The 17,768-nt window shown below is 44.3% G+C and overlaps 1 protein-coding gene across 3 annotated transcripts; it reads left to right on the plus strand.

Moving 5' to 3' along the window:
- Positions 1-1,626: 1,626 nt before the first annotated feature.
- VGLL2 (vestigial like family member 2) lies at positions 1,627-16,993 on the plus strand. 3 transcript variants are annotated; one of them, XM_081944576.1, is made up of 4 exons: positions 1,627-2,850; positions 7,269-7,575; positions 13,962-14,468; positions 15,277-15,351. In XM_081944576.1, the coding sequence occupies exons 1-4, from the start codon at positions 2,770-2,772 to the stop codon at positions 15,324-15,326; spliced, it is 945 nt and encodes a 314-aa protein (XP_081800702.1). In that variant the 5' UTR covers positions 1,627-2,769; the 3' UTR covers positions 15,327-15,351. The 3 variants fall into 3 exon arrangements, with proteins under 3 accessions (XP_081800702.1, XP_081800704.1, XP_081800703.1); XM_081944578.1 differs by lacking the exon at positions 15,277-15,351 and adding an exon at positions 16,103-16,993 and having other exon boundaries at positions 1,631-2,850; XM_081944577.1 differs by lacking the exon at positions 15,277-15,351 and adding an exon at positions 15,956-16,993 and having other exon boundaries at positions 1,632-2,850.
- The last annotated feature ends 775 nt before the right edge of the window (positions 16,994-17,768 follow it).

Below are 17,768 nucleotides of genomic sequence, written 5' to 3' on the forward strand. Positions count from 1 at the left end.
AAACAAGCGGTGGCAACTCCTATTTCCTGATGTCAGCAACCACGTATATTCAAGCAAGGAGGACCATCAGCTGAGCTGATCGTAAGAAAAACACAATCAATGATGATGGCCATTTGCCAGAACTAGCAGCCATTCCAAGGTATCTCCATAACAGATATTAAGCTATTGCATCAGTTACCGCCTCTTATTTTACTTAATGAAGAAAGGTTCTCTGCAATAGGTGTGGTGTGATGCTCATGGGGAAGGAGAGGGAAATCTATCACCAGCAACCAAATCCTATTCCTGGATGGAGAATCTAGCTAGGGTGAGTTGAGCTTCAGAAGTGCCTCCTCTTATCAAATGCTGGAGTTTGGCAGGGGCTCCCTGATTTTTTTTCAGAATGCTGGTTTTACATTCATCTAGATTGATTCCTAATGCTGAATTTCCATATCTGAAAACTAGATATGGATGCAAGGTTCTTCATGGGATTACCTAATTTTACCGAATGATGTGCCCATCACTACATCTTTGTATGGCCATCTTTAGGATTACCCAAAATGTGATCACCACTTCTACTTGATTTGAATGACACAAGAGTTTCATAGTGGACATCAGTATTGACTCTTTTATTTTATTTGAAGGGAAACATTAGCTTAGATTCTTAATAGAAAGCACGAGCCTTTGTTTGAGACAGCAGTTATTCCTTTCACCCACCCTATTGCCTATCACAATCTGTTCCTCCCAGTAAAGGTAAAGACATTCTCAAGTTAAACTGAACTTCTAGGATTATATGAGTAGAAAACTCAGCCCGTGCCCTTTTCTTGACAACATTATGGAAGTGGTTTGTTATTTCTTTCTTCCAAGATGTTTTCTCAACTTTCCAGTCTAATCTACAGTCCTGAAATTCTCAAGGGATCTCACATCCAAGGTCATTTCCCTACCAAAGACTTATAACATCTTCATTCCATCACTCAGTTATTGCTGCACTGAAACGATAAGATGTCTGTCCTTACTACTCTTATTCTGACACAACAATGATTGGATTATTCTAGGGTGCTACTGGGGGGGAAAGTATTAACCAGGGCCAAGTCATTTTAGCATCCAAACTGAGATGAGATTGACCAGGTGCTGCTACATACTGAGATGCCTCTCCGAAATACAGTAAAGATATTCTGCATATACAGGAAAGAGAGAGAGGGAGGGAGGGAGGGAGGGAGGGAGGGAGGGAGGGAGGGGGGAGAAGATATGCATGACTTATTATGAATTGATTTCATTTTTTGCATTGACTCTGGTGTGAAGTTAATTTGATCAGTTCTGCCTCGTTTGTTTACAACTGGTGTGAGGTAGATACCCATACACTGGACCAGCCTCCCCTCTCTGTCCCAAGTTGGCAAAATGAACATGTTCTATGCACTATTGTATGTGTTCCTGTTAATTTCATTTCTACAAGGTTATTTTGTTTTATTCTGAATTAGTATTGCTGCTATAACTCATTGGCTTTAAAACTCCAAGGAACTGAGCCCATGGAAAGTCATACAAATCACTAGTATTCCAGGTAGTTGAATAAGGAAATGAAAGAAAAGAAAGTATTTAGTATTGGGTTTATTGTGCATATACATACCTACACATCACACATACAGATTTTAAAATCAGAACATATTTTGAAATAGATAAACTAACATTGGTATAATTTATCAGCATTAGAAAAATGTTAATTCATGATTTCATAATTTGCTATGATTTGGGTGGAACAAAAAGAATCACATTAGTTTATTAGAAAAGAAAAAGGAAAAATAACCTAAATGTCACAAAAGTTGTGTAACTTTCAGGTTCTCCATTTCAACAAGAAATGAAGGGTAAGAAGCAGAGGATAAGAGCAAAAGATAGTATAAATTTCCAAAGTTAGCTCCCTTCTGGGTCCCCTTTAATAAATTAGCATCTTAAATTCTTCTGCCAGCCAAGGACCAGTTAATCACCACTTCACTATGCACAGATCCACAAAGTAAGCTTCACATTGTACAAACCAAGGTTATGTGGTTACCTTATGGTACACAGTGTGCAGAACCACAGCACCCCAGTTAGGGGAATAAAGTCAATCTATTAGTTGACCAGAACTAGGAAGGGATCCAAGTGGTTTAACTGGGGTGGGTGGGTAAGAGGGTTCCATCGCTTTCAATCCCTTTCCAACGTCCATGCATTTTCAATCTGAATCTATCAACGACCTCCATCGTTCGGCTTCTATCTGCTCATTCATCCCAGGCTCTGTCACTGCATTTCCAAATTTTGCATCTTTCTCAGGTGTTCGTGAATTGGAGGACTAGGGACGCAACCAATCGATCCTCGACGAAGCCTCCAAGAGACGTTGCCGCCGCTGTTCTTCTACAGGGAAGGACGAGAAATTCAGCACCGCCCGGCCAGTTCCCCACTCGCAGCAGCCCAAAGCACCGCGGCATGAGTGTCCGCGGCGCACTAAGGCGTCCGGGGCGCGCGCTCACGCGGCTTCCCCATTGGTCCCGCGGGCTGGCCCGTCTCCGCCTCCGCTTGACGCCGGCCCTGCCGTTTAAATGCCTCCCGACGGGCGTCCGCCGCGCCTTTGGGTCCTGAGCTGGTGGGCTGTTGCGGCGGGCGCGTCAAAGGAGAGAGAGCAAACCACGCGACTTCCCAGGGCGGCTTCACCTCTTCCTAGTCGCCGAGGGGCTCGGCTGCTTCCCAGGCAGCCCCATGAAGAAGCCGCCCCTTGGCTTGGCCTCCTAGCCCGCTTTGCGGCGCCAGCCCCAGCCGCCTTTCGCCATGAGCTGTCTGGATGTTATGTACCAAGTCTACGGTCCTCCCCAGCCTTACTTCGCAGCAGCCTACAGTCCTTACCACCAGGTAGGTAGCTGGACGGGTGCTTCCCTCCAAAGGGCAAGGTTGCGTGGGGAAGACTGGCCTGATACTGGTTCTATTCACCTCGGGGTTTATTCGCGCTGTCGGCCAATAGCTTCCTCTTTCCCGGAACAGATAAGTGCGGGTTAGGTGGGAGAGTACAGTAGTCACCCCTATTAAAATGCTCAGAGTGCAATGGAGCTGGTGGTCTTGGCGAAGGATTTCGTTTCTTCCAGTTCTTTGTTTGGAATCCTTTGCGTAGGGCGCGCTGCTTCCTCCTGCGGACAACTCCGAAGGCAAATCCTAAACGGACAGTTGGAAAGGCCTGCCAAATCGCTGGTGTAAACCTTCTGGACGCCCGCGGGATCCGAGCCGCCCTGGCCGCCAAGATTGGTAGCGGCGGAATGGAAGATTCTTCCTTGCAACTATCGGTTAGCTTAGCTTTCAACTTAGAAAGGTGTATTCAGAGCGCTCGCTCTTATAGCGAAAGCAGTTAAGCAAACCGGAGCCCGGCGCCATCCGAAATCCAACTACGTCAATTATGATTTAAGCAATTGTGGCATTTGTCCGCAAAAGCTTCTGCCACAGAAAACATTTACGCCCCCCTCACTATTTTAAGATAGGTACGGACCTGTATACATAGCGATATACATAGAAGAAGGTGACGGTATCGTATCGAGCTTTAGTAGCGGGATCTCACCTGCCAATAAATATCTCTGACCTCGAGATATTCGGCATACGTGTTAGAAATTTTTCGTGGCTTTCTAAAACCTGGCTAACCTGCTTTGCAGACTTTTGATACCCCCGCCCACGGCATTATTCCTCACACTGCGTAACCCTTTGTGAGAAAGAGTCCATACGAAATGGAACTGGTTCCTGCGTCTTCATTTAGAACCGCGGTTTCTGGTCATGCAGACGTTCCTATACTGTCTGTATTCGTGATAGGATGTGACTGACTATTAAATCGCTAGCTGGATATCCTTTAGGATCTTTTGTTAAAAACAAGGAAACTTCTGTTTTTAATCGTCTGAACAACCTTTAATCCATGTGATTAGAACAAGATTGTGCACCTAATATACATCTTTAAATAGAATGTGTTTTATCGAATTCGTCCCGAGCAGGCCTAATATTGTTATTGTTGTTGTTTACAGTGACAGAAAAATACTGTTTAATTCTAAACCTGTTAGGATAAAAGAGGATTAAAAGAGGATTTAGAAGAAAATCGCACCTGTTTCGTTTCCTTTCCTCTCCTTTTGTTCAGAAATGACTAAGGAATGGGGCTGTTTGGGCTGCCTTCTTAGCAATATACAGTCGAAAATATGAAGTGCCTAACTTCTGCTTCCCAAGAAATCGTTTAAAATAAATTTGGTTTAAATCTTCAGGAAACAGAAATCAATTTTCTCCATAAAATGAAGTATTGTGAAGGCAGTGTATTCATTTGCTTGTTCCCTCTCCCCTCCACAATAAATTTCTCTCCACTGCCTTAATACAAATAGCAACAAAATTACCCATTGCCATTATTCTATATTGAAGAATACTTACTTGTAAACTCAGAACAAAGGATCTTCACCGAGAAGATGCTACATTTTCATTACCTGCTACCCTGTGGAATTCCAGCGGATTTTGCATTGGAATATTGCCAGTGGGTGCTTTGAAAACCAAAATGTTTTAGAATGCTGGGGCACAGACATTATGACAGCAAGGGCTGTAATCTGCAGTGGATTTTCAGAGTAAAAGAAGTAGACATGTGCCTGAGATAATCTGAACATCGGAATGGATGGATTCTGGAAGGGAAAAATCTTAAGACTGAACAATTTATCGGCTTGTAATAATGTGCTTTCCCTTTTTCTGAGTAGCAGTGGATCAAATGACCTTTCTACATTTTTCTTATCAGAATCTCCGGATCAGGGCCAGTGCCCCAACATGTTACAGTTCCCAAAGGAAGACCGCCTGCAACATGTTGGGATAGGGAGGGCATCAGAACGTACTGGTCACCACAGTTAGTAGCCATTGGCAATAGCTTTCTCCGTGACTGGGAATCCATCCAGTTGCCCTCTCAGTTGACTTTCAAGAGAAAATCATTGTTGACACAGAGATTGGTCCAGCCTTGTTCGCTGACAAAGTCCCATTTGAAAGCGTTTCTCCGATTATGTTTTCCAGGCACTTAACACTGCATCCGAATCCAAATTATTTGCTTCGGCCGTTCCCAAAAGTAGCAGCTGTAAGCAGCTTAACCGCGGGAAAGCCAACGCGAAAAATGTTTAGCCGACTTTCGAGAGTGCGCCCTTTCTTTTTCAGAACCTCGTAAATATAATCTGTTCCTTTCCGAAATATCTTTTTCCCTCTATTGGCCACATAAATTTTGGGGGGAGCAATTTCTCCTCCCCCCCAAAAAAATCTATTTTGAAACGAATAAGTCTCTTGTCTCTTTCATTTCACTGTCTCTCCTTGTAACCAACAAGGGTTTTTCTGCTTGGGCTAAATATGGGAAGAGTCCCGTGATTTTAGGACGTCCACCTCGTGAAACGCCCCCTTCAAAATGCTCGTGATTCCTATTGCCTAATTTTTCCCAAAAGAGAAATTAAACTAGGACCCTGCAGGCATTTGTTCTGAAGAGAAGGCAGCCTTCTGCCCAAGAGAGAGCAGTCAACTGGAACTCTGCTCCGTAGTCCTCGAGAAGCTATACATTCGGGACAGAAGTCAAGGCTCTTCGAAATCTATTCTAGGTCGCTCATTTCGGTAGCATTGGATCTAATGAATCCTATAAAAGTCGACAATCACGGTCTTTCTCGGAGGTCCAGGGTTTCCCCGGTTTCCAGAGGGTGAAACTTGTATCCCAGCAGGGTGGAAAAACAGTCTTGTGGCTCTCTGAAGCCGAAGGCACAAAGTATGACTTAAATCGCCATCAGGTTCAACGATCCGTTTCAGAGTAGTTTTCCCTTGCTTATACTATTCAATGTGCGGTTTTCTTGGATGTCCCTATGCTTTTCGTGTATTCTGGGCGTTTGATCTGCTAACTCTGTCAACGAGAAAATAAACTTGATTTAGAGTGGGAAATTCTTCACTGCCTTTGGTCGTTTGGAATCTTTAGGCAGTGATATATGGTGGTCGCCTTCCTTCTCCAGATGCGTTAAGTGGATGGCCTTTTAGACCGAGCCATTCCCAGGCCAGTTTCCTTTGTCCGTGCAGCTCCGCGCAGCCTTCTCGGCTCCGGCCAGCAGCCCTCCGGCCCGTTCGAAGCCGCGACGTTTTTGAAAGGTTCCGCTGGCGCCTGCCCACCCGAAAAAGGAACGCAGGCCGCGCGCGCTGACCGAAGATCCGGGACCACGTCGAGTTTTCCTTTCTCCGAAATTCCCACAGCGAAGGCAGGGGGAGAAACTCTCCCCGGGGAAGTGAACAGGACGGGCAGAAACTCCCCCGTGGCCAATGGATCCGAAGCCGAGCAGCCGAAGGTGCAGGCCCCTTCCATCCGGGCTTCGGAAAAGGCAGCGGGCGCGTCCTGGCCAGTTTTGAAACCCTTGAGAGGCGAGCGTTGGGCTAATATCCGTCCCAAATTGCCTCCGTCGAAGAGACTTTCCATGCAAAGACGTCGCCAACGAAGCCGCCACCTGGAAAACCGACCGACGGCTTATGGCGGTCTTTCTCTCTCTAGCCCTTTGCTTTCTAAACGGGCTAGACTACCACTCCCATAAGCCACGCTCCGCGCGGGGAGGAATCGTTGGAATTAAGTTAAGGACGCCCAAGCAGCTCCTGCCTGACGCCTCAGAATCCCAGGCCCTCTTCTATTTTTCTCTGGGCGTGACTGGCGTTCCTGGCGTGGGACTCGTGGCAGCGGGAAGCCCCGCGCGCCTTTCTGACAACTCCTTTCCTCGAAGGCGGCGGGCGAGGGGAGCCTCTCAGTCGGCCGGCTGATCGGCGCGGCAGAACTGAACCCTTTCCTCGCTGGTTTTCCCGCGCTTTCACGGCTACGAGGCGCGCGGGCGTGTGTGCGATAGCTCCTGTCATTACCGCGTTGGAGACTCTCGACCAGGTCTCCAGGCCGGCACCGAGCTCGCGGGGGTGGTGACTATGCCAGTTTGCCAAACTGCTTCGCCTCTAATGGTTTTTCGGGTAAGCTTCACCCAGCCGGGTTGCGCCGATAAATGGTGCCTTATTGGCTTGAGGTGATGAAAAAAAAGACTACCTCGGGCGAGGGGGAGCCGCTTCCCCCCCCCCCCCAAGCAAGCGTGTTGTGGGATTGAAAATGAGAGCAGACCGCCTGGTAAACCGCCTCGGGCTCCCAGAGGAAAGACAGGAGAGAAGGGCAAGTGTATTCTGTCGCTCCGAGACACACACACCCCCCACGTGTAGGAAATACTTGAGGCGGGAGGTGGGGAGGGCAGCGGGGGATCCCTGACGCTGACCGTTTTGCCTCCCCTTCACAGAAATTAGCCTTTTACTCGAAGATGCAGGAAGCCGCCGAGAGCGCCAGCACCAGCGGTAGCAGCAGCTCGTCCTTCTCCAACCACGCCGCCCCGGCCAGCATCAAGGAGGAGGAGTGCAGTCCGGAGAAAGAGCGGCCCCCCGAGGCCGAGTACATCAACGCCAGGTGTGTCCTGTTCACCTACTTCCAAGGGGACATCAGCGCCGTGGTGGACGAGCACTTCAGCCGAGCCCTCAGCCAGCCCAGCAGCTACTCGCCCAGTAGCGCGAGCCTCAAAGCCGTCGCAAGGAGCTCCGCCGCTTGGAGAGGTGAGCTGGGTAGTCTTCTTCGTCTCCGGCTGCCTTCGGGCCCGCTTTGCCCCGGTCACCTGAGTCTCAAGAAGATGCAACTCCGCAGAGCTTGGGTCAAGCGGTGGTCAACCTGTGGCCTTCGGGTCCTTGGAGTTCTAACATAAGAGTTATAATCTAAGGCAGGGGTCTCCAACCTTGGCAACTTTAAGCCTGGAGGACTTCAATTCCCAGAATTCCCCAGCTGGCTGGGGAATTCTGGGAGTTGAAGTCCTCTAGGCTTAAAACTGGCTGGGGAATTCTGGGAGTTGAAGTCCTCTAGGCAAAGTGGCCAAGGTTGCAGACCCCTGATCTAAGGCATCTGGAAACTGTTGCCTGCCCTGATGTAGATGGTTCCTTTTGGCATTGGCCACAAACGGGTATATTTCTCAGCTTGCTGGGTTTTGAGAGATTGTAGTTATGTGGAGATTTTAAAAACTAAGAAACCAAGAGTGTTTTTGTTGTTCATGGATAGGTAGTTGTTGTGCTATGCAAGTTTGGAATACTTTTAAGAGAAGAAGAATATTCCTATGACTGTAACATCTTCACTAGCAAATAAATGAGCCTTCTTTGGATGTATTATTTCATAGAATTCTGACCAGGACTGGCTCTAATGTTAGCCAGAATGAGACAGTCCTCTCCAAAAAGTCTACATTGTTTTGGGATGTAATCAATATTGCCCCATCATTTGTGTTGAAGAAAAGTTTTGCTATTCCTGATATTTGAGGACAAAAAGGCAGGGGAGACGTCTTGCAGCAAAATGTCTTGGGCCATCTGATAACAGCTGCTGAAGAAATGAGGACTAGCAGGGTAGAATTTATATCTAGGGGATAAGTCTCCGAAAGTCCCTTCCCTCAGCAGCTTTCCTAGCATCAGTGCAATCATGGTTAGAAACTTCCATGCTCATACTACCAAACTAAGATGGGAATCTATGATAACTAAGATTATTTTCAAATATAGATAGCTTTAAAGTACAGTATGCAAGGGAGAGCAGAACTGATGGTCTGTGGGTTGCTATAATACACTTTATGAGTAAAGGCAAGCAAGTTTGTGAGACTTACTTCATTTTAACAGAACTACCAATCATAGTCTGACACAAGATGATATAAGAATAAAAGAATTTGAACCCAGGAATATGTTGTGAATGCAGAACTGAAAGAACAGAGAGAGAGAGAGAGAGAGAGAGGGAGGGAGGGAGGGAGGGAGGGAGAGAGAGAGAGAGAGAGAGAGAGAGAGAGAGAGAGAGAGAGACAGAGACAGACTTATATCTCCAGTCTCTGTGATAGAACTGATAAAGAGATTTGTGTAAGCAACAGAATACTTTATTCTCAAATGTACCCACTGCCTGCTTCTGTTCATGTTCAGGGTGGATGGTTGGAGGGCAAACCAGTGATATTTCTGGATAAAGATTTCTGCCCAGCAGCCTCATCCATGTAAAAACTTGCTTTGGGAAAAAGAACAGAAAGCAACCTGTTCACTTTCTCAGAGATGAGAAAGACCCCTGTGACTTTGCTCAATCTCTCCAGCCCTCCCCCCCTCAAATTATAAGCCCTGGTTCCATACATTAATTAGAACAGCATAATTTTGCCAAATTACCTTCTCCTAAAATTAAGTTCAGGCATGTTTAGAGGTAGGAAAACTCTTTTGTCTTCTTACGTTGATTGCTGCGTTCCTGTTGGCCACAGTGAAGAAACTTATTACTGTGCCAGAATGGTGCTCTGCTTTGGTCAAATAGAATTGTTTGGAATCTTTTCCACTGAATATTGGGTTGTGGGAATAGTTAATATTAGCTGAAAAGGTTGCCTGGTTCATGGATTACGTTAAGCTATGGATTAATTTTAGTTTAGTGTCAGCGTGGTAGGAAGTCATAGTTTATAGTTTAGTACAGGGTGTCATTTAGCAATTCTGTTAAACAAATCATGGTCAGGCACATATGAATTAATATATTTAGAGTCATGTTTTAATAAAGCTGTGAAGTTGTATAGAGAGGGAAGATTGGTTAAGTAGTAATTATATCTTTTTTTTTCAAATAGTAAACTACGGTAGGTACGTTCATTTATAAATCAGTTTATTTGGCCACCCATCTTGCAAATGCAATTCTGGGCAGCTAATAATATGTTATAACAATAAAAAAATCTATATTTGCAATTATAAAAATGAACTCTGGTTGCTAAGGATGGATCCAATAAAACAACAGAGGTTTTTTTTTCCAGTGTACCAAAAATACTGCTATTCTTATAAATCAAGTGCATGAAGTACATACCAGCTTTTTACTTATAAAAAGGAAAACAAACAGTATCAAACATAATGTTCCTATATAGAAAGATGTTTATAAAATTATAATGCCTTAACCAAGATTCGTTGAATAAGCCACACCATTCAGTGTTTAAAGATAACAGGCATTCATTATTATCTTTACAAAAAGATTGCTTACACCAGGGGTATCCAAACTTTTTGCAAGGATGGCCAGATTTGGTGAGGTTCAAATATATGGGGCCGACCATTCAACCTGACATTCTTTGAACCATTAATGTGCAGTGAAGGAAAAAACGCCAGCTGGCAGGGATGAGTGACAGGCTGAGCTGGCGGGGAGGAGAGGCTGCAGGCCACTCAAAATTTGAAAATGGGCTGCAATTGGCCCCTGGGCCGGACTTTGGACATGCTTGGCTTCCACCATGTATTCTGAGGGAAATGGGGAAAAGAGCTAACCAGTCAATGGGCATGTATGAGATGCCCAGATGAGAATATTTCCTATTGCCAAAATCTTCTAAGAGGGTAGTTCTGGGGCTAGCTCTTTGCTGGGAGAACAAAACTGATTATTTTTAGTGAAGCAATTGGTAGATGTGGAGGGCATTAGGGTCCATCTTTGGCACAATGAGTACAGCACTTGGGAATAGGGTCTTCTAGTAAATGTCTATGCAATTCTGAGAATATCTGAAGACAAGCAGGTAGAGGAGGGCATTGGCATTGTTCTATGACTAAACTCATCTGGCTTTATTTAAGTCTACATAAACATTTTTTGGATGGAAGCTTGAAATATCTTGAAGGGCTCTGAAGCTCAGCCCTCTTTCATTCTGTTTTTAAATGAAATGGAGCATCTGAGTGCCATGGAGAATCCCTTAACATAATCGCAACATCACTTCAGTATCTATGGCTATATCACAATGGTAGTCTCATAGAAATCGGTCAAAGTAAAGTAATTGTAAGTTTAAATGGAAAGCTTTTGCAATCACTGTCTTGATTTATTTCGTGGGAACAAAACTTCCTAACTGGAAAAGCGTGTCATTGTCAGACAGTGCTATTTCAGAAGCACCAGAGGTTCAAATTTCAGCCACAGCCATGAAGAGTGCTGTGGCACCTGAAAGACTAATACATTTATCATCATGAAAACTTTGGTTAATAAGCAGTTCACCTTTAGGAGTCAAAACAACCTCTTTATTTTTATGCCTGAAATTTGTGCTGCTACAGCTGCCCATTTCCTAAACAAAGCTAGGGAAAAGATGTGTTTGAATACTGTTTGCCTCCCACTGGATATCACTGTGTCATTTTTTTTATAGGAGCAATACCAACATGCTTTTATACTGCACTGTCTTTTTCTGGATATTTGTTTTTAAAATTCCAGCCTTTGTATTCTCATACAACCTTCCATCCACGTACTAATCAAGGCAGCACCACTTAGCTTTCGAGTCCTGATGAGATGCTCATAGAGAAAATTTAACTTAAATCATCTTCTGAGAGCCAAGCTGACATTAAAACACATGGTTCCAGATATATTGATCTTTCTTCCAGACTTGAATTTTTATGGAAGAGCAGAATTAGTAGTCCCTATTATTGCTTTTTCTAAACAAATAAAGAGAAACAGTATTCGAAATTAGCATGCGGTTTTTCTCTCTATAACAGGGTTGGAGAACCTTTTTGGCACCGAGTGCTGTAATGGAAGTGTGTGTGTGTGTGTGTTTGCGCATGCAGGAAACTGGAAGAGCAGCTGCCCAGTGTGCATGCACATGCCGGGAAGATGATCTTTCCCTTTCCGGTGTGCGCATGGCGCAATGGCCAGCTGGTCTCCACACAGACATGCACTCCAGAAATAAGAAGAGCAGGTGGCTGGTGCACATGCACACACTGGAAACTGGACTATCATCTTCCCGGTGTGTGCATGCACACTGGGTGGCTGCTCTTCTGGTTTCCAGCACTCCTGTGCATGTGAGGACCAGCTGAAGAGCAATGGGCAACAGCTTGCATGCCAGAGAGATGGCTCTGCGTGCCACTTCCGGCACATGTGCCATAGGTTTACCATCACGGATCTATAACGTAACAACATACACAATAATGTGCCACTGAAGGCTCTTCAAGATAGAAGTTGGGATCTTCCTCTTCATGACAATTTGTTCTCTTCTACCCTTCCACTAGATCAGAGCTGTCAAACATGCAGTCCGCGGACTGCTTGCCACGCCCATGCCCAGTTTAGTAAAGGGGGAAAAGTCACAATATGTCACATGATGACACCGGGATGACTTGGGTTTGACATCCCTGCACTAGATCCTACTGAGCATAGTAACACTTAGTTTCAGATGCACGACTGTAGTTTCATTCTGATGGCATCAGGTCAGCTGCAGAAAAAAAATCTACATGACTCACTGCAGTTGATCCATTAGTGTAATACCCACTCCTGCGCCTATGGCTTTATGATTGCGAAGAAGGCATCAAAAACACATTTATCTGATGTGAAAAGACCAGTGGTGGGTTCCGGATCCCGTTCCCACTGGTACGATTGGAACGGGCCTGGCATTGCCCACATGGACGTGTGCGGTGCGCGCTTGTGTCGTACCTGCCTGCAACGCTTCCACAAGCCTCCGCAATGCTCCAGTTACTCGGCGGAGCGTCGCCCAGGCGCCATACATGCTATGCACATGTGCGGAAGCGCCAAAGGCTTAAAAGACAGGTAAAGAGCTTGGGCGGGCGGGTGGGCCCTCCGGAACACCGTACCGGAACGGTTTTCGGTGCTCCAGGAAGGCTCCGGTATGCCCGTACCAGGGCGTACAGCCTGCAGCCCACCACTGGAAAAGACCATCAAATACAGTACAGCCTTCCAGTGTGCGCTAGGAACCTAAAGCAACCAAGCAACACAAAGGATGGTGAAATGCCGAACCAAGGGGAGTCTTGTGCTAGTCTTATGCTGCTTAGAAGGTGATTGTGTCTGCTTTGTGTGGCTAATTCTGTCACAAAGTATTTTTTGAAAAAATTGCAAAGAAAACTATAGGGACTGGTCAATCGTCAGCAATCAGACTCAGTGGTGGCCACTATAGACACAGAAATAAAAAGAGACTGGTACTAAGAATGATTTTTAATTGATAAGTAACAGAACAATTTAATGCACAATACCAAACATTCATCTGAACGCACTTCACATGCTATTTTTAAATGTAAGTAGAATTTTTAAAATTGTGTAGAAATTTATATTTTGATTTGAAGCTAATGTGAAAGAATAAAAAGGTACACCAGCTTCATTCTTTGCATCGAGTCATGTTTTGAATAAGTCAGAAACAGCATATTTGTACTAAACTATGTTTTATGTTAGAGGTGTATAAACCATGATTGGGTTAACACTAAGTCAAAATAAAACACACCTTAGAGTTTCGCATACAATCGTGTATGAAACCAACTGTTGTTTTAAAAGCATCAAAGTCTTGAAAATTCTTTTTTGGTACTAAACCCTTTTCATGTGTTCAAAAATAATATCCTACACGTTTTTGGTGACATTCAGTTTGGGAGGAGAAAATTCACCTTCAGGGTGCATGTAAATACTCTCAATTTTGAACACCAAGGTTTTAAATTTATAAAGAATTATAACTATTTCAGAATCGAAAGCACAGCTCTGAGCCTTCCATTCACAGTTTCATGATACTCATTTCTGAAAAATATTTACTTATAAAGTCCTGTATGGCACAGGGCCTGGGTATCTGAGAGACAAGTTGTCTCCAAAAGTTTTTGCCTAGCCAGTATGTTTCTCTAGAATGGGTGTATTCCAGATCCTGAAGCCTCCAGAGGGCCTCGGGGGGGGGGAGGCTGTTTTCGCCCTCCTCCGGCTCCTTTAAAGCCTCTGGAGCCTGGGGAGGGCGAAAAATGGCTTTAAAGAAGGCTGAACTCAGCTGGCCCGCATGCATATGCGCGCTGGCCAGCTGACAGGGCAATACCTCGCGTGCCCTGACAAATGGCTCCACGTGCCACCTATGGCATGCGTGCCATAGGTTTGCCATCCTGGACCTAGAAGATACACGATTGGTTGTATGTAAATGACAAAGAATAGAAATAGTTGTCGTCCTATCCTTCTAACGCTGCCTGTTTTGTCCTTGTCTTTCTTTGTACAGAGGGATCTTTTCCCATGAGCCAGCGTAGTTTCCCACCCTCCTTCTGGAACAGCACTTACCAACCTTCCTCTGTGCCTGCCTCTTTGGGCAGCCCACTGGCAGCTACTGCCCACAGTGAACTGCCCTTTGCTACAGCGGACCCTTATTCTCCAGGCTCATTGCACAGCCACCTTCATCAGGGCCCCCCGGAACCTTGGCACCCAGCTCACCACCACCATCATCACCATCACCACCCATACATCGGGGCACAGAGTTCTGCTTACCCTCGGCCCACCACAGTGCACGAGGTCTACAGCCCCCATTTTGACCCTCGCTATGGTTCGCTGCTGGTGCCTACTGCTTCTGTGCGTCCCCACCGCCTCACTCCTGCCTCGGTGCCCACTCCAGTCAGCCCTCAGTGTGAGCTAGGCAAGAATGAGCCTGCCACATCATCATGGACAACGCCAGCTCCTTTTGCTGGTCCTGCGGGAGAGATGGCACAGAGCTTAGGGCTGAATGTGGAGACAGGTAAGACCTGGCAGGAAAAATAATTTATTGTGATCATGGGTTTTTTATTTTGTTTCTTTGTATACCAGAGACTCTAAGTGCAAATTAGGTAACTTAAGTCTTCTGCAAGCTTAAAGAACCATTTCAGCCCTTAAAAATCCTGATGAAAGCTCAAAACTGGAATTCTATTTTCTGTCCCATTTGGAATTGTAGCTTTTGGTCCTGAGCTGATAAATGTACCCCAACTTTAAGCTATCATGTAATTTACTTAGCTGGTATTACCTAGAATGTGACCTGTTTTGTTACTCCAGCCACTGTAACTTGATAACCATGCTTTGTGGTTTAGCATAAGGTTAGGAACCCAGGCACAGCAGTTTTTTCTATAATCCTTGATTAAACAAACCACGGCTTGCCTAACACAAGGTGTGAACAAAGCTGTTGTGTTTCCTCAGCCCTCTCCACATCATTGGTTCTCCATGAGGGGACAAGGAAACACTCAGCATGATGACATCATGACTCATATTGCATCATGTTACCAGGAGGACAGGAGAAACAGACACAGAACACCAACAGTGTGAGGTCTTTTTTTGTTTCTTTCAGTAAGTGTCCTGAAACTCTACTGCAGTGTTTCTCAACCTTGACAGATTTAAGATGTGTGGGCTTCAATTCCCAGAATACTCTGCTGGCTGAGGATTTCTGAGAGTTGAAGTCCATCACTTCTTAAAGTTGCCAAGGTTGAGAAACACTGTTCCACTGAATTGTCCATTACTGTCAACTTCACAATAACACTGCAAGTTAATTTTATTTTTTCCTATTTACTTTGGTCAAGGATCATCATGGCAACTATTTTTGATGCCAGGAGTTATACAAAAAGTCTGAGATTTGGCATTTTTCTATTTTTTTTTTATAAATGAAAAGGTGAGTCATTTGTAAACAACTGTCTGAATACAGTATAGGCTATAATGTTTAGTAATTTGCCCAGTGGTTGTGCCTTCAAGCATCTTAGATTTTATAAGTTCTCACATGAATTTAATCCATACCAGAGGTGGTATTCAGCAGGTTCTGACCAGTTCTAGAGAACCGGTAGTGGAAATTTTGAGTAGTTCGGAGAACCGGTAAATACCACCTCTGACTGGCCCCACTCCCAAATATTCTCTGCCTCCCGAGTCCCAGCTGATTGGGAGGAAATGGGGATTTTGCAGTAACTTTCCGCTGGAGTGGGGAGGGAATAGAGATTTTACAGTATCCTTCCCCTGCCACACCCACCAAGCCACACCTACAGAACTAGTAGTAAAAAAATTTGAATCCCATCACTGATCCATATGCCTTTATTCTTCATTTAACACTCCTTCTAGAAATAAGTTCTTGTGCTTTAAGTAACTTACTCTATTTTTGCAAGCATATGGGGGTATTTGGCTCTTTCTGTCTTTATTTCATTTCTTTTCTCTTCCCTTTTTTAAATTTCCAACTTCTCTTTTTCTTTTTCTTTCTTTTCTCTCTGTTCTCAGGTTTGCAACCTCAGGATAAAAGCAAAGATCTCTACTGGTTTTAGATTCCACCATGACTTCTCTTCTAGTCAGACTTTTGCCTATGTAGGAGTGGGGACAGAGCCAAAGTCAAGTCAATTTGTAACAGCTTCTGATCTTGGTTTTCAGCTCACCATTATTCCTACTGTGCTGGATCGCTCCTGAGCTGAGTTGCTGGTTATAACCCTCCCTTCCTACGCACAAATGCCAGCTTCGTTCTTTGCCTCATGGTTCTGATACCAGCATCTCACATTGAGACAAGAAAAGCAGAATGGCAAAGGAGCTAAAAGGCTTCTTCAGCTTGGCATTTCTCCTCCTAAAATGGCAAAACTGAACACAACAGCCTCACATTCAGAAGAACTGAGTAAAATGAATGAGGATGTGAAAAGCATTGACTTTAGGAAGCTGAAGGGTTTGTTAATATTAGTGAGGACATAAATCATACTTATCATTTGGCATTTTTTAAAAAAACTGGAAGCAGCATGGAAGATATTTAGGCATTGTGAATGAAGCAAAGTAATTCTAAACTCTTAAATACATTTGGAACATTTTTTTTCATAAAAGGATGGATCTTTCTAACTTCAGCGTGGTGATGAGTGGCAAGTGACCAGTGAGGCCACCTGCCTCCAGGCTTACACAAATGCAGCTGTTCAAGAGACAACTGTTCCAACTCCAAGAACTTGATAATCAAGGTGGCACTTCTCCGAGTTTGGCACAAAAATTGCATAGGATAATACTTATATACATAGTTGTATATATAAGTTTTTTTATACAAGAAACATTTATGATGATAGAAAATATCCTTTAAAAAAAACTCTTCCCGATTTCAGGAGAAACAACTGGAGCAAGTGGGAGGGGAGGGCTAACGGGGTAGACAAAAGACTTCATTTAATTGAATGTTCCCTTATGACTTTTTGTAACAACCAGGAGACGGTCTCTCCTCTCTCTTGTTTTGAAAAAGATATACAGTATAAGAAGTGTTTATTTGTAGGGAAGATAATTAAAAATGTCTCCTTTTAACTTTTGATTGTATTTGTTTTATGAAGTAGAGGGTGGAGATTTCAGATGCCCATTGGGAATCACGATTCTCCGTATTTTTTAATTTTAAAAATTCCGTTGATTTGTTTAACATTGATTTTGAAACCATCTTGATCAAGCCAAACAGCAAATTAGTTCAATATCTTGTTTCCCACCATGACAAAACCTACAGATCAACGGATAACAAGCCATGAATAGGCTATAGAGATGCAATAACCCTCTCCTCTTATCTTTAAGCTACTGCTACTCTTTGAGATACAATGCTTCTGAATGTAGTGGTGACCTAAGCATCCTGGTTTAGTAGCAACTGACCGTCTTATCATTTCATTTCATTTATTCAATTTAGGCACTACCTGGCTCCAAACTGACTCTAGATATACAATAAAACCAAACAAAATTGGAATATACACTGTAATAAAATTATAAAGTGCAAAGGAATAAGAATGGGAAGTTTTTTTAAAAAAATAAGAACAGATGGTGTTTTTTATTGACACCTATATACCCTCAAACATATCAAACAAGGGGCACCAATAACCATATCCCAAGGCCTGGGAGAACATTCAAATATTCAAGGCTTTCTGGAAAGCTATCAGGGTGGAGTCACCTGGACCACATAGGAGATGGGCAGTTTCTCATATAATTTGGTTTTATGCCACGTAGGACTCGCAATCAGTACCTTGAATGATAGTTGGAACTAAACTGACAACAGTGTAACTCGGGGAGCAGAAGTGCCACATGGGCATTCCTACTCATGCCC

This window comes from Natrix helvetica (genome assembly GCF_964273705.1).
Source record: "Natrix helvetica genome assembly, chromosome: 2".
In the NCBI taxonomy this organism is placed as follows: domain Eukaryota; kingdom Metazoa; phylum Chordata; class Lepidosauria; order Squamata; family Natricidae; genus Natrix; species Natrix helvetica.

What these genes read in the sequence shown, in the direction of transcription:
- VGLL2 (XM_081944576.1), top strand. Translation starts at nt 2,770, where the DNA reads ATGAGCTGTCTGGATGTTATGTACCAAGTCTACGGTCCTCCCCAGCCT. An exon ending in CCTACAGTCCTTACCACCAG is followed by an intron (nt 2,851 to 7,268) that starts GTAGGTAGCTGG and finishes TCCCCTTCACAG; the next exon opens with AAATTAGCCTTTTACTCGAA. An exon ending in GAGCTCCGCCGCTTGGAGAG is followed by an intron (nt 7,576 to 13,961) that starts GTGAGCTGGGTA and finishes TTCTTTGTACAG; the next exon opens with AGGGATCTTTTCCCATGAGC.